Source organism: Spodoptera frugiperda, chromosome 9, assembly GCF_023101765.2.
Source record: "Spodoptera frugiperda isolate SF20-4 chromosome 9, AGI-APGP_CSIRO_Sfru_2.0, whole genome shotgun sequence".
Taxonomy (NCBI): Eukaryota; Metazoa; Arthropoda; class Insecta; order Lepidoptera; family Noctuidae; genus Spodoptera; species Spodoptera frugiperda.
In genome coordinates this window covers 4,207,693-4,225,149 of record NC_064220.1, presented here as the reverse complement: position 1 = coordinate 4,225,149, position 17,457 = coordinate 4,207,693, and the positions used below count along the sequence as shown (strand labels likewise).

At 37.5% G+C, this 17,457-nt stretch overlaps 1 protein-coding gene across 21 annotated transcripts in view; it reads left to right on the top strand.

Annotated features, from left to right (window-relative positions):
• The window catches only part of LOC118270887 (neurobeachin), a 364,981-nt gene that overhangs the window by 233,816 nt on the left and 113,708 nt on the right, over nt 1-17,457 (top strand). For 20 of the 21 annotated variants that reach the window (XM_050695973.1, XM_050695965.1, XM_050695972.1 and 17 more), the window contains 5 exons: nt 390-625; nt 944-1,092; nt 1,341-1,491; nt 1,712-1,850; nt 2,416-2,552. In XM_050695973.1, the coding sequence (XP_050551930.1) occupies nt 390-625; nt 944-1,092; nt 1,341-1,491; nt 1,712-1,850; nt 2,416-2,552 (812 nt within the window). The remainder of the gene's footprint in view (nt 1-389; nt 626-943; nt 1,093-1,340; nt 1,492-1,711; nt 1,851-2,415; nt 2,553-17,457) is intronic. The other variant, XM_050695961.1, reaches the window with a different exon arrangement.

Here is a 17,457-nt window from a genome sequence, read left to right as displayed (position 1 = left end):
TGACCAAGTTCTTAACATTGCAGAGGGCTTAGTACGAGTTTGTTTTACGTTTAACGAGTTCAAAATGAGACCGCGTTTGGCGCTCTGGTTGATTGGTTCATTGGAGTCGACCAATAAGAACGCCGAACACGGTCTCGTTTCGAACTCGTTAAACGTAAAACAAACTAGTACTAAGCCCTCTGGTGACAAAGTAACAGTGAGCAAACAAAACTTTAACAACTGGTTAGCTGGAGTAGATGTAGATGTAATACAGGCTTTGGATGTGGTACTAACAAACAGCTGTTGGTAATTATTGGTATTAGATGGGATGCATGTGGTAGTCATGGAATAATGTAGGAATGATTAACTTCTTGAGTATTATTTCACTAAAATCACTTTATTTTCTCCAGGTCTACAAACCTTCAAATCCAGCACATCAGTGGTAGAACTGGTGATGCTGCTTTGCTCCCAGGAGTGGCAGAACTCGCTGCAGAAGCACGCGGGACTGGCCTTCATCGAGCTGATCAATGAGGGTCGGCTGCTGTCGCATGCCATGAGGGACCACATCGTACGAGTGGCCAACGAAGCAGAGTTTATACTGAACAGGATGAGAGCTGATGATGTGCTCAAACATGCTGACTTTGAAGTAAGTTTTGTTGTGTTTGTGATATGATCAATTCAAGATCTTGCTGACTCCACCCGACCTTGTTCTTTTTTACATAACGTCACGCCCTTAATCCCCGAAGGGGTAGGCAGAGGTGCACATTATGGCACATAATGCCAATGTACACCCACATTTCACAATTAACCCTTCGTATGTTTGGAACGTGGATCCACGCGAGACACAATGTATTTTCTATAGTTATATACGGTATACAAGAGGTTAATGTTGTAAGTCCCATGTAATAGGTGGTGAGCCTATTGCCATATACCTTGTTCTTATAAACTGTATTTACGTCCGCAGTGTCTGTGCGCGACGAGTAGCGGCGAGCGCGCGGAGGAGGAGCGCACGTGCGAGCGGCTCATCGGTGCCGCGCGCCGCCGCGACCACGCCGCCGCCGCCAGGCTGCTCGACAAACTCCGGCACGCCGCCGGACATGCTGCGCAGCCTGGGTATGCCATACCTTACTTTGTATTTTTTATAAGATGGACGGTTAACTAGCAGGCCGATCTCCCAATGATAAGGCATCGGCGCTGCCCGTGGATATCCTCAAAACCAGCGGAATTATGATAATAAACAGCCTTTAATCAGACATTAATATGAATCCTATATTTGAATCCAATGCTAATCTAGATATAAGAGACTCCGATATGTACTTTATCTTTCTGGAATCCACTTATTATGAGTATGGATGGTCCAGCAGCGGCAGTCAGTTCTGGAAGCTGGACTCGTGGGAGGACGACGCGCGCCGGCGGCGCCGCCTGGTGCCGGACGCGCGCGGCCGCCGCCACGCCGCCGCCGCGCTCGCCCGCCCGCACCCCGCCACGCACCACCACGACGCCATACTACAGGTACACTACTCTTCTACGGACCTGCTACCCTGGTACTAACACTTAATGACGTATTATGAAGTCATCTTTGACAATATGACGAACCCGCGGTACATCGCACAGTAACCGGTCGTCCAGACACCGTGGCACAGGTACAGCCTTCTTGTTATATACCAAAGATGCTCATAAAGATTTCGTACCTAATTTCAAATACAAAAACTAATTTGTCGTTATCCATCAGGCTACAGAAGAGCTACACTCCCGCATCGCAGCGGGCGGCGCGGGTCGCGGCGCGCAGCTGCCTACTACTGCCGCCGCGGAGCTGCTCGACGATGCTGAGCTCCTGGTAGACGACAGGGAAATTGATGCCGACCTTACTGGTATGTAGCACATAGCATTAACTATAGAAAAGTACTGTATAGCTAAAGCTAAGTCTGAAAGTTTATATCATGTAATGCTGTAGCTTTAGCACACTATGACTTACAAAAAAAATTGTATTTATTAGGTAAACAGAACTGCAATGTATGTTATTAAATACTTTAATTATTTCTTCATTAGTATTGTAACAGACTTATCTCTACAACAACCACGGACTGAATATATTTTGCACAGCGCCTGAACAAAATGTTAGAGCAGTTTCATTTTATACGCGTTGCTTTAAAAATTTCACTAGGAACTTTACCTTTATTTTGTTTTTTGATTTTCGACTAAATGAAGGTATACGTGTAGATAAATTAATAATAAGTAGATGTTTGAAACAAATTATTTAAATCTTAATTAGATTTCGTAACAATCTAATTTAACATGACACTGTCTATCATTTTGGCCAAGGATCACAAGCGTGACCACAGCAGAACAATAAAGCTTAGGTACGTTTATTTGACTTCTGGGTACGAGTACCTCTTCCTTAGAATATGAAGTCTGACGTACCATGATATACCCCAGGTCCAGTGAACATCAGCACGAAGGCGCGGCTGGTGGCGCCCGGGCTGGTGGCGCCGGGCACGGTGTCGCTCACCTCCACCGAGCTGTACTTCGAGGTGGACGAGGAGGACCCCGAGTACAAGAAGATCGACCCAGAGGTAGGAGCTATCACTATTTACTTTAAATTATGTTATGAATATGTCGTCAGATTTTCATGATTAATTAACAGATTATAAGAAATTAGTCCGTACAGCTAGTACTTGAATACTATACGTATTTTATTCGGATGTGGATTTCATAAGCAATTTTCGATTTTTTAAACATTATGGCTGATTTACACAGGGTCACTAGACAAGTTAGTTGGCGGGGGCGCCAACTGACTTGTCTATCTAAAATATTCGTGTCCGAATATTCAAGTCAGGGCTGACTTAAAGCCACTGTACTGACTTCAAATCATTTACAGGGTTTTTTTCCGGTCAGCACTGACTTGCCTCCAATTTGCAGTCAGTTACTGACCCTGTGTAAATCAGCCATTAGGTACATTTGCGTTACGAAAGGAGTCAGCTACTCCGTTGACCATCTATATATACATATAATAAAATCGTAGAAAAGTGCTGTCTGTACATTGAAAATAAAAATAAAAAAAATAGCAGGGGTTATTGTTATGTCGATGTCGAACCCAAAAATGTAATTAACTTTTTTTTTGTCTGTTTGTCTGTTTGTCTGTGTGTCTATGCGCGCTAATCTCAGAAACGGCTGATCCGAGTTGAATGCGGTTTTCACGAATATATTGTGGTATGCTTCAATTTACATTTAGTGTTTGTTTCATGTCAATCGGTTCATAAATAAAAAAGTTATGTCAAATTAAAGAATCACGTCGAACACTATTCTATGCTTATACCATTAATCTCCGCAACTATTTGACGGATTTGGTTGAAATTTGGTACAGATATAGTTTAGAATTAGACTTACAATAGTACTAAGAGTATAAATAAATAATCCAAGTTGTCTTTATCCTCGATAGATGGCGTTGGGATCGAAATAGATCGCGCTACGGTTTCGTTACATTCATTTGGTTGGGTATCGGCCGAGCGCTTCGGTACTATCGTAGAAGAAGTGTATTATCAGTCGAATGACTATTTGTCTGTAGTGGTCCTTCTGTTTCGTATATTCTAAATAAATTGGTTTCGTTGTATTTGTCAATTAATAAGTTTATTTGATGGGTTTTCCTGGTTTTCTGGTTAAATTATTTAACGTAGGTTTAGTTTGATATCGATTATTAGTTGTTACTATAGTTAGGTTTTTTTAATAAAATTGTAAGTCTAATTCATTAATTAATTAGATAGATTAGATTTAAGTCGTTTCTTTTAAATTATTTACTTTAAGCTTGGTTATTATAGCATAGAGGATAGGTTGTAATATAATTTCTTTTTTAATTGTTATAAATTCGTAATTCGTAGCTTTCTTTAGTTTTAAGTTAGTTTTCATCTTAAGTTCGGAAAGATTATAATATTTCTTTAGTTTAAGTCCGTTTTTAAACTATATTTCAATTTCAATGCCCTAAGTGAGTATACATCTATTAAAATCAAACGCAGAGCTCATTATGTTGATTTTTGAAGAGTTCCCTGGAATATCTTCTACATCTCATTTTTGAAGAGATTCCGCGAGATCGGGAACTATGTGGTTAAAAGCAAAAATTTGCCGGAAGTCACTATTCCACGCGAACGAAGTCGCGGGCAAAAGCTAGTGCAATACATATATTTAACTATAATATACTCAATACTATCCTAGATTTACGAAATTATCGTTCGCAATAGGCGTTTTGAAGATATCTACAAAAATAAAAATACAGAATTTTCGTGTCTACTATAAAATATGTAAACCTCTTATAGTTTTGTTCTTATATAATATCATAAAGACACTATAAAAGCCTATTACTCATACGAACATAGTATGTCTACATCACATAAAAATACACAACATGCCCGATGGTATCTAAACCAATAACAATTATAATATAAATTAACATTAATAACTTATTAACAACGGCCGTACAATAAATCGTCTGGTCTATTAACTATTACTATAAAATTATATCTTTTTCTCCAAATGTATAAAATATAAATATAAATTACATGTGAAGCTGAGACAATCGCGTGACAAAAGTGCCTTCAAATAAGGTGCGACGTGGGGCCTTTGTTTAGTTATTTATGAAACCTCTCCTGTATTCACGGAGTAGTCAAATGAAAATTATATCGTTTTATATTTCAAACCAACTGACATAATCACCCAACTAACATACATACAAAAATATACTGTAACACACAGGTTTAAAATCGAAATTGGTTTGTTATGGTTATGAGTAAGGATGTTCTTATGTTGTGTGGTGTGAGATATCGATATTGCGTATAGCCGTGTAATATAGTTGGGTAACCGAATATGAGGCACTTAGACGCGCGGACAATGCGTCCCCGCGGTGCAGCGCTGCCCTGCCAGGCGCCACGATAGTGCTGCACCTTGTCGATGATTTTATGTATTAGAATTAATTAGAAAATGATTTTCATTCTATCTAAATAATTTAAATGTTGTTATTTTTATTTTATAAATAATCCCTTTAAGCTCTTTGAATAAAAAACTTCAATCTGAATATTGTCAACGTTAAATATTCTCACTATTACTCCAGACCTTGTCTACACCACAAAACACAGCATATTTGCGTGATTACGTATATTTAACTTCCATGTTAATCAAATGGCACGACTGATGCGTGCGAACTAACTAAGTTCGGTTTGCGGACAAAATAAAATATTCGCATTCCTTAGTATCAGAACGAACTAAAAAATGATAAAAATGCGTAATATCGATACTAGAGAGGTACCACTCTCCATACCTGGCCGGTCGTGGTGTGGGGCGCTGGCCGCGCTTGACAGCGGGACAATGGCGCCCCGCCGAGCGCCGCGTGCGCACCCAACGGGGGGGGGGGGGGGAGGGACATACCAAGCACATATTTGATTTCTACATGTGTAATTACTGTTAATTCCTACCTTGATTTGTGATAGACATGATCTGAGAGTAGGAATGACCTCGTGTAAAATGCATTTGGAAATTTAACAAAAATATCTTGGAATTTCTCCTAGTAATCGATATTCTTGTCTGTTAAAGTATATCTGGTTTGATGATCCACTTGATAAGGTATCGTTAGATCTAAAGTATCGAATTTCAATACATAAACCTAAGCTCGGCAAGAAATTAATAATATAGGAAAATAACTAATAGCGTAGTATTCGCTCTTTATTAAATCGTTTTAATAATATAATTATGTAGGGGGCCGGCAGTGAATCAATCACGTTGAACATTAATTGTGTGGAGTAAAGGTATAATTAATAATTTGCACTATTTAACATATTTGAGGCACCAAATTTAAATGAAGGCATCGATCCGTTGCCTGGGCGACTTTACTACACATGGCGTGTGTCCCAAGTCATGAGAGAAGTGTCTCACAAATATATTGTAACTAAAATTAGGAACATATATTGATTCTATGATTTACTTTCATACTCGTATTGTATCACGAGTTAAGTTTTGGTCAGTAATGTTTATTTAAAACCTATGAAACTTGTGTCAGATTGTATAAAACGTTTTTGTATTGGCTACGTATTGTTGCATGGAATTTTCATAGAATTCTAAGAGTCTTCAAAATTTTACTTACGTACTGATAGACGAAGGAAATACTGTAGCGAGAAATTGTCCGCTGTCGCTCCTACCTCGCACCACTACGCTATTATCGAAACTGTATCCGAGATATTATTTACTGCGACTAATTTAACCGATTTCAAAGATTGTAAATTGAATTCGTAATGGGGCATTTTATTTGTTTATGCTAATATACCGTTTTAATTAACCGTGTCGTGTTTATAGGCGGTGCGAGCGAGACAAAACATACATACACACTCGGAATCCCAGTTATGCCTGTCGTCCGTACCAACGACAACGATTTATTGGTGCATATTTCATAATTAAACTTTGATAAATTAATGTTAGGCGTTTTTTGTTAAGATCACATTTTTTGTGTTACTATGGAAATGTAGTTCTGGGTGGCGATGGGAAACGTGATGAATCATTTCTAGTGAGCTAATTATACAAATAGAAAAATAGAATTACCTTAATCGTATTTTTTTCAGTTTTATGTTTTTGTTAGTATTTTGTTGTTCGTATTGACAATTTTGAAACATGGAATATTAATTGCAATTAAAAGTCATAAGTTTATTTTTACTAACTATATTATACCGGCATTACTATAAAATTGATAACAGGCGAGCCGACCTAATGTACTAGGCAAGTTTATTCACATAATTACGATTACGAAGAGTTAATTAAAAATGTGACATGTAATTTGCTGTAAACATTGGTAATGAGTACTACCATCATAAACTATATAAATTGGTTAATAACTATTGATATTTAAACTATTCAATGATTAAATTATATGTTTAAATAAGTATAATGATTTGTATTCTAATTATGTGTTATTGTTTCAAAAACATTGTTTCAATGTCTAATATCAAATAATTATATCATGTCACTCTTCCTCATAAGTGTCCATTACATATAATTTTGTCCAATCCGGGAATCAAACTCGAAGCTTTTGTCTTTCGCGCTTACGAACAACTAGATTCAAAGCTTTGAATGCTTTTTAAAAGCTTTCAATCATGCGTAAACTAAAAGTACCAGGGCATCATAGGATCTCAGGAAGTATTCTGGTAACGTTCTCACGTCAACAATGACAGAAGGCTGCTACACGGCAGCACATAAATAAATATATTACTTCGCTCTGACAGCTCCCAGCGTAACTGACACGTGTCATGATACTCCTCAAATTTATTATTACAACACTCAACTTACTATAAACCTTGCTACTAAGGATCTAAAGTCCATTTTCAATGTTCAGTGGAAGTGCAGGTTTGTATCGCAGTGCCTACCTGTCGTCCCAACATTCTATTTAATGTTTGATTATGAAATCTGATAAGGATTCGCTGACGTTAGGACTTTGTAGATGTTGCTTTTTAGTTCATTGCTAAATTAATTGACACGTTTTCGTTTTTGAAATCAAAGTAACTATACGATAAGTATAATAATATACTTACATAATATGTAGATCATCTTCTCTGAAGAAATAATATGATGTTGATTACTCATTAAAACTCAAATGTCGACTTATATAGCACAGTTTTATTACCTAGATCCCGCGTGTCCGACATCCAGTGTGAACGTACGAAAGAAAATAAAACGAGATGATCGTTTTATTTTCTTTATAAGATTATTAATAACGAATTAAGCATTCATTTTAATAAAACATAGAAATACAAAAAGTCACCATGCTCATTTGAATTGGCTCAGACATTCTCTTGATTTATTCAATTTTTTTCTTTAATATTTATTTCGAACCGTGATTTACCTACAATTTCGCGCGGCTTGTCCATACTAACATAGCTGTGGTATTGTTCCGTTTGTCTGTCCGTCTGTCTGTCAGTGGCGATTCCTGCCTTATTTACAACCGGTGTACGTTGCATGTAAGAATTTAGGCGCCAGATGTCGAGTCGATAAGCCGGCCCCCGCTGCGCGTCTTCGATTTATCGATAGATAGCGTTGCTCATCACTAGTCGTTACTGCACGAGGTATATCTCATGTTCGTATGATGTTAATGTTTAATTGTACGGGACAGTATCTTGTTACTTAATATTGTGCATAGATTATCGTCTCTGATTTAGTTGTATGGGAAAATGTCTGGACAACATTGTGACTGACTAACGCTAAATGTAGGTACAATTTATTGACTTCTAATATCTTTAGGTAAGTATTCAAACCAATACAAGTGTAAATCTTGTTAAATGTAAGATTGGATGTCGTTGAGATGTTCTTCTTCAATAACGGATACATATTGCGACTTCCGACAAGTACTAAAATTAGCCTGTGTTATTTATTACATTTATAAAATACAGTTATTTATATACCCTGTGCACTAGTAACTCATAAATAATAGACAGGTAATAAATAAATCACGGAAATTGTTTTTAATTAGTCACCAGGAGCAATAGACCGTGTATCACCCGAGAATAATTACCAGGGTCGCATACCGCGCCAGGAGTTCAGACATTCCGGGCATCCGGCTGTGTCCCGCGGGCGCCATACCAGCTCTAATTGCCGCCAACGGAGCGCTAACGTTGAGGCGGATCTCACAGAACGTTTCCTAATTGATGCCATACTGAAAAACTATTGGAAAAAATCCCCTCATATGTTCCTGGTTACGTTAGGAAATGGCTCAGCTTATTACGTGTCTCCCGGGAGACATGGACTCCTAATTTGTGTTGGCTGGTAATAATATTTCCAAAACATGCATGTATTGACGTGTTTCGAAATATTTATTGGATGTCACATTAATTCAAACAATGTTCAACACGAATGCTTAATTTTTCTAACAAAGTTTTACATATTTATAAATTAAAACTGTTAAGTTCGATGACATATAAATTGAAGAGATTTGCCTAATGGTCTCTACGTTTATGTCGGTGTCATTTCTTGATATATGGTGGAGTTTTCGTCACAATGACCTTCTCGGTTCCCAAGGTTACTCTATCGATTAGGTACTGACACATAAAGCAAGTAAGGATAAAAATATCCTGACCGCAGGACCGGCACGCAACCAACTTTGCCCGTTTAGCAAAACAAAAAGCGCCCTATCTGTAGTACATTATTCGAGCCGAACACGCTACCACAGTAAAACAGAATCGTTATGGCTTATTCCCTGACACTTCTGTTTATGTTATGAAATTCAATACGGAAAGTAGGCTTGTCGCAAGGCAGTTCATTCCTGTCATTTTTCTTCTATAGACACCAAGAAATCAGTCGATATTGAGGTGGCGATATCAAGCGGAATCTCGAGCTTGCATGTTCTTCGTAGACGCTCATACTCATACAGTGTGCTTCAGATTAACCATTGGTTTTACTAAACCTTCGTTATCGACCATAAAGACTATTATAAATCCACAATTTACTTGATCAACGCCTACGGCTGTTTTTGCCAGGATTACATCTGCTGTCGCAGGCTAGCGTGGTATCTACCGACTCAAACCGCACTTTCACAGTTCATACACCTCTTCCGAATGTCAATGTAACATGTATTAGTAAAATATGTATTACCTTCAGGCGCCGGCATTGAAGCACGTAGGAGTGTGAATAAAAATACAATGGGCGATAAAGCACAAGCGTGCAATATCAAAATAAAGTCATCTTTGAACGTGATAGGAAAGCCATACGATTTTATAAGGTTAATGCTAAATGTTCCAGGAAATTACAGCTCGAATATGGGAACTGCTAGTGTGGCGCCACTCTCGTACATTCTTCCGTGCGTCATGTTCTCACCATCAATTGTCGAACACGTGGAAATTTTGCATCGTTATATTTGAATTCGCAGTATTCTGTAGCTAATGTTAAATGGCAACCATAGCCTGGATACTTCATACATTTAGCAACATTGTGACTATTCCGAGGGAGTGTGTGATACAAGAGGATCTATCATGAAAGGAACCGTTAGAGCCTTGTAACCTCAAGGGGATATTTTGCATTAGTTGGGCAATTTGGCGAGAGCGCGTGCGTGCCCGCGGCCGCGCGGCGGGTGGGCTCTGCTTGCCTACTCACCATACCTGTTACCCTATGATTGCCTGGTATCTGATTGAAAGGTTTGCTGTTGTTAAGAGCATTCAAATTAAATAAATGCTATAAGTAGCATGAGAAGGTTCTCTATATTTACGCCATATTGAATTTTCATTGTAATCATTTTCTAGCTACAGCATACAACACCCGACGATATGAATATACTGATAAAGCTTCGCGAATCAGTTTGTGAATTCCGGTATGAATGAATCTTGATCTTTAAAACTTATTTGAATTTTATGCTAATTCACAATTCGGTAGCCATATATCAATGTCAACTCATTAAATCGGACTCTCCGGTCGTGCTCGGATCGTTAGCCTAAGTCTTATTAGACGGACATATTTTAATTACTATCTTACCGGTAGCGACTACTGTATTGGTTTTGCTACGAAATCAATCATGGAATTTAATGAGCGGTGTCTATTTAATGCACCGAGTTACCAGGCGGGCAGAAGCGGCGCAGTGGTATGTTCGGTGCTCCCCATCAATTGCCGTCAGTTGTTATCCTGCATTCTTTCTTGTTCATTACTCATTATTAGAAGTGGCTACCGTTACTGCGGAGGCGGCTTTAGAATGTATAGATTACTCTGATTTATGTAATATCTATTCGACTATTCAAATAATGTATTTGTGTACCAATACTAACCGACCTAAAACAAATTCCAAATGAAAGTTTATGTAGGCGGATTACTTTTTAATTCACAGATAATCTGGAAAGAATGAAAGTTTGTAAAGCGAAGTTAATCAGTATCTATTATCGTCATACGAAGTGATTTATTATTTAACCACATGGAATAAATTATGATGTATTTGAATATTCCCCTTGATTGGTTGTAGCATTCCTTCACTTAAAGCGTGCGAGTCCAATTAGACAATAAATACTAGTTTATGGATAAAATATTCAATTCAATGCAATCCAATATGATTAAACCTTCGCTCCTCAGTATGTTCGCCTAAAATAATATTTAACTGAATAGGCGTCTAAAATACACATGTATGAATAAGTATCGTAAAAATGCCACCTCTGCTACTCTGTGAATTCTGTGAGAGGTCTGTAATTGGTAATTTATATGTAAAACGTTGCGCGGGCGGCGGTGTGCGTCAATCATACGCCGTGCGTGAGCGCAGCGCGATTAATGACAAACAAATAAAACATATCTTGTTACTCTTCAACCGTGTAAATATGTATCTTATTTTATAACAAAAAATCACAAAAACTTGCTTGTACTTGTAAACTTGTTTAGCTATACAATTGCATTGTTCGTTGTAATTTCTATACCTACCTATAACTCTAATCAAGCAATTTCCGCTGCAAGCAGTCATTACGAGAGATGCTTATAATTCCTGGAGAGTTATGGTCACCTAGTATTTCAAGTGTCAATAACAAACACTGAAACGATCCCTAGCAAATTGAAAATTAATTTATTACCTTTCAAATATATCAAACATGGCTAATTGATATCGGTTAAATTGGTCGTAACTGAGGTCTTGAGCCATTCGTCGACCATTCACGGATCAATAAAAGCTCAACAGGCGCCGTTTTTATAGCCCCCATACAACAATAATAAAACTTAGCTGGGACCTCGTTAGTTAGCGTGCTTTCGAACGTTTAGCTTTTTATTGGGAACAATATGCTGGGAAGGTGCCTGCTTGTTCCACCTGATGATTGACATGACTACACGGCTTCAAGTTACGAACTCCTGAATTACTAAAGTAATTCGACTTTCACAATCGAATGTGCGTGCGAGTGTTTTAATATTGTGGATAATGTCACCTTTAGTGATAAACAAAAATCGTTGCTATATTGATTCTATTACACAAACACACATTTTAATGGCAGTTAATAATATGCAATCAATTTGATAACGAAACAACGGACGCGACGTGACGACCCAAACACGTCTCATTAGGCGACAAAAATTTACATAGGTTAGTACCGAAGGGTCGGCAATATACCAGGAGCACATGACATATAGGTGGTGTTGACAGCAGATGGGCCGATCGACCTGTCCGCGATTGTACTGCAGATAGCAGTGAGTAATGCCACGCTGCCCTTGTCGCCATATTTAAATAGGTCACAGTTGTAACCCGCTTAATGAGCGTTGACAAAATATTCCATTTTACTTTTAAACTGTTCACCTGTGAAAAGAAATGAGGTATTGGTAGGAGTTTTTGGACTACAAGTAAATGCAATTTAATCACATTTTAATCGTGATAGGATCAACGCTATCCTAACTATACCAAAAACGGTCTGAACATTAACCCTTACGGTCGTATTTATTAATTTATATGTTGTTTTAACTTTCTAAGGAATGTCAGTGGACGCCGCGGGGAATTCGAATCTTGATTTTTTTTTTGTTTAAACAAGTTTAAGAAAAAAGTCAAAAGTGGATGTTCAAGGAGGATGATGGATGATGTAGGCACGGCGGGGGCGGGACGGGCCATTAAAAAACAATAAGCTATAGGCGGCCAATGTCCAACACAATTTGTTCGCGTATCCACTCATCTTTATAAGACTACGTCACGCCGGCTAACTGAATTTGTGTCTTATTTTGTAACAGGTTTAGTTTTAAATCACTTGCGTTCTAAAAGTTTCTATCTACGCTAGACAATGAAAATTGCCTTTGACAGGCAAATTGTTAATTTGTTTTTAATTGGTGTGTACCACGTGTGCAGTGGTTGGTGTGTGGCGTGCGTGCGTAAGGTCCGTAGTGTCGGCAATAGGCCGCGGCACGACATCCTCACATACTTCTCGTTTATGGAGAGCAGCAGACAGTTCCGTGGTATTTGCTTGAGACACGACTCGACGATATGGCCGTACTTCTATATTTATGATTGACACGACTGCCTGCTGCTATAAAAACTTTACCCATTGTATCTGACAGGTTGTATTCTTTTGCTAATACATGTCGTTTCTTTGTTTCAGGTAAGTTTTGAATTTCCTCGGCATTTTCCTGTAAACTTCGAACTTTGGTTTCTTCAAGAAACAGGTAAGTTTACTTTATGTAGTCTTTACAGCAATCTGGATTTGTCATGATTGAATTGAGCCATTATCTATTTCCACGGTTTAGAAATTTTCCCTAGTGCTGGACAATAGTCTGAATCCTCATTATATAGTTATAGTCCCATAGAATGAGACTATTGAGATATAGTTCCATATAATGAGACTACAATTAGTCTATTGGTAAAAGCTGTATGTACTGTCCATGCAGCTCTGCGTATTTCTTCGCATTAACAGGCATATAAGTGTGATTTTCATGATTCACTTAACATTTGTTTGTACAGTTCACGTAGGCACTGAAGATAAATTGTAACAATTACAAACTGACACGGATTCAGGGAAGGTAACAATAAATCTGCTGAGATGTTCAAAAAGCTTGTAATGTGTCCCAACGAGGTTATAATTCCGACTAAAGAGGTAAACGAGCCATTTAGACCGTACGACACAGATGTAACTGTATACTGCGTCTTACTAAATACCGGGAGAAACATTTATATGTTCGTCTTTAGTGGTATCTGTTAGTACCGTGACTTTGCTTGTATTTTAATTCTTATAAAAATATTTTGTTTTCATCTGAGCGTGGGAAATCTCCATGATCTTTTCTTTTTGCAATAGTAAGACTGAGATATTTTCTCTTTTGCAGACTCTAAGCAAATCTATAGTGTCCAGTCTATTGACCAATTTTATTTTGGTCTCTAAGGTATATCAAGACCGTTGATAAGATTTAATTACATATTTATAGTCTAATTTGATCCTGTTAAAGCTTAATGTTAACGTTGATTGCTTATCAAATAAAAAGAACATATCAATTCAATCATGTTAAGAGCGAAATTAATTAAGATTGATATCGATAGAAATTAATCAAGTTGTAATTATAAAGATATCGTAAACTTAATGTCTAGTCATAATTATGTATCATTAACGCATGAACTAAGTTAATAACGTATTAATTATTATTTTCCTGGAGAATTAAATTCTATTGCAACTAATTTTAATGAACATCCGTAAATAAAGGTTAAATAAAGATCATTAAAGTATAGAAAACATTGACATTATAATCGAAATAGCGAGGAAATGATTCGGTTTAATAAGTGAAGGAATTTCTCATCAAACGGTACAGCTATCTAAGTGGTTGCCTGGAGTTGTTTACATGCAAAATATTTTGCATTCTAAACGGATTCAAAATGGCGCAAATAAGGTATCATACAGAAGACCAAACCTGCTCAATAAGTTCAACTTTAAGCTTTGTGATGATCAAGACTTAAATCTATACTATGTAAAATACACCGAAATAAGTTCTGCTCAAATTGAATCCTAATTTATCTAAATTTTTAACTTCACGAATTGGTTTGTCATTTAACCAAATCTGCTTCAGTGTCGACGTCAATAAAGTTGGAGACAGGCTTAGAGGCAACCAAAAGACCTTAGTTATAATGATTTTGATAGAAAGTTTATTTCTATCTGTAGCAATCCTTGTATAGCTGAAAAGTTGTCAAAGAAGATTATATCTTCTGCGTGTAGTAATGCAACTACAGGTAACAATTTCCAGAAAAGTCCAACACAGACATACAAATGGACAGACAAACAAATTCTCAATTAGAGAGCAATATCTGCATTATCCCCGCAAACAAGTAATTAACTCTGTCACAATATTGTGGTGCATTCTTTGGCAGCCGCCATTTTACTTTAAAATGGACTTGTTTATATTTATTTATAGTTTTAATTACACAGTGCCGCTCTTAATTTTCGTTAATCGTGTTTTAAATAAGTTTTTGTTTTGTCAAGTGTTTTTTTATTGTCCACTGTATCACCACAAAGGATTTAAATACTGTGTTGTTTTGCGTATTTCGGTGTTAAAATAATTTAAGTGTTCTTACATTGTTGTATTCTGGATTTTCTACCTTTCCTGATGTAGTTTCAAATACGGTATACTTCTTCAATCCTTACATACTCACAAGTCACGGTTCCTTACATCAACGCTAAAATATAAATGTACTTTTTGCTTTGCTTTTCAATCGATAACATAATTTTGACGAAGCAACAATAAATACCTTGAAATTATTTCCCTAAAATCCAATAACTTGTGTGCGATGAATATTCATCGGCACGTACATTTTGGGCACGTACCCTCGACGTGTTCTGATGCCCTGATGTTTTGAAAGCACTAAGTTTGGAATAATTACACCAGGTCACCATAACTGCTGACAGTGATGGAAAACTTACCCGGCTGTGGTAATTGAATAACGCTGTTGATAGAATGACAAATACTTTTTACCTACATACTTCTTAAACACTCAACGAGCTGTTATTAAAGTGACTGTAAAAATATAATGAATCAATCAAGTTTTTTTGTTTACATTGTCTTTCTATTGTGGGTTTAGGTACCAGGCGCTCATGAAAGCGCAGCAATTAACTATTAGAAGTCCCGTTACGTCGCTATTAATTACCTATAAAAATGTCAGCGATGGGAGTGATGTAAATTAATTTTTCAATAAAGCTCGGGATAATGGTCTGGTTCGTGGTGAACACACTGAAGCTATAATCACTGTAATCGCGATCATCGCGTCAGAAACCCGTATATCTTGTGGAAATGATGGCTTGCGACTCAAGGTCTGTTACCACTTTGGGTAAACGTTATTTGGGAAAGAATATGAATATGAGAATATGGAAGAAAATGAGCGATAGGCTTAGTAAACCTAGACGTACCAGTGATTATATATTAGTGTAGCACAGAAGGCATGTATTAAAAAAAATACGCCATTTTTAAAACGTTTACACAAAGTGGAAGCACAATAATAAAGTTCGTACTACCTATCTCATCTATCCTAATTAAATACTTACTACTTGAAGATAATAGCTTACTTCATAATGCACTTGTATTTTTTCTGGTGGGTTGCCATGGGTAAAGGCGTCCGTTTGCCACTTATTAATGGCATGCATTAGTTTACTGTAATTCAGTATGTATTTAAGAATTAACTGGCATAGCGGTATGACTATCACTTTAGAGTAACTGGACTCAATGAAAGATCCCCACTTAAGAACAAGCCTCCACCCAGCACTCCAGTCTGCCGGCGGCAGTCCTCAAGCCCGCTAACCACAGAGTGCTGCTACCGCCCTCCTCCTGTGTGGTCCTCCACACGGCGCCAGACACACGTGTGGCCCTCACCAATCACCCATACTCCACTTATAGGTCACACTCCGCTAATAATTCCGTATGAGCAATTTTGCTACCAGGAGCTCATACATTTTTAAAGAGTTTTTCTATGATCAATCAGATGATACTTAAATATAAGTGGTGCTCAACATTTTTTGTACCTACTGTAAATTAAAGAACACACCAATTTTCTCACGCTGTAGTAATTTCAAAACATTCGCAATACGAATGAAATGTTTAACCGAACGTATTGCTATCCTCTCTAGTTGCTAACAATAATTTCAGAATGCTAGGATTTCTTCGTAACCTATCAATTTTAATTAACAACAGCACACCGCTTGCCAACAGCTTGCTGTCTGTAATTTAAGCACGTCTCAGACAATCCGTCTTGGGAAAAATCAATTTTCACCCAATATTTTTACTCAGCTCACGTTGTAATAACTCATTGATGAACGGTTGAGCCAATAAACAATAAACAACAATTTTCCCATACCTGACTTGCCAATCTTACTTCGCAGTCGTCATCACCTTTATTGCTGTAGGAATAAGAATAGAATTGGTTTGATCTGGTGGTAGTGTGAATGTTGTCCAGCATCATAGTGACGTTTTAACCCTGTAAGTCCCGAGCGCGGCGCTAACGACCATGTTTGCTGGTGGTGAAGGAATATATTCGCGCGCGTCGTGTGCTAGTGAGATTGGCGTGTGTGTAACTAGCTGGTAGAGTGCGTATTACCGGCGGTCGGTCGTGGTCTTGTTGGCCGGCCCTAATTGTAGGGCTCGACGCCTGTATGCCACGGCTTGTTTGTAGGGCTGCCCACAATCGTACCGTATTCGGCAATCATTGTATTTGGATTGGATTCTCAATCTAAACTAGAACTGCTTGTGACAGATTATAGCCCCTTTTATGATTAAAAGCACTTCTCATACTTCTGAAAAATAAACTAAGTAGTAAAGTTTTTTTGGGTTTTGCCAACAGGCAGATGTTAAAAACCTAAAAACCACCAATCAACTGGTTAGTGTCTGTGATATGATATTAATATCAGGAATTATAAATCTCCTTCCTTAAACAAAAGCTGTCAAGGGGCGAATGTAAACAATAATAAAATATGATTAATATCGTATAAACCATAATCGTTGCTTTAAATTGATGTTCGAACAGCATATTAACATTAACACAAATCTAATAAATAACCCAAC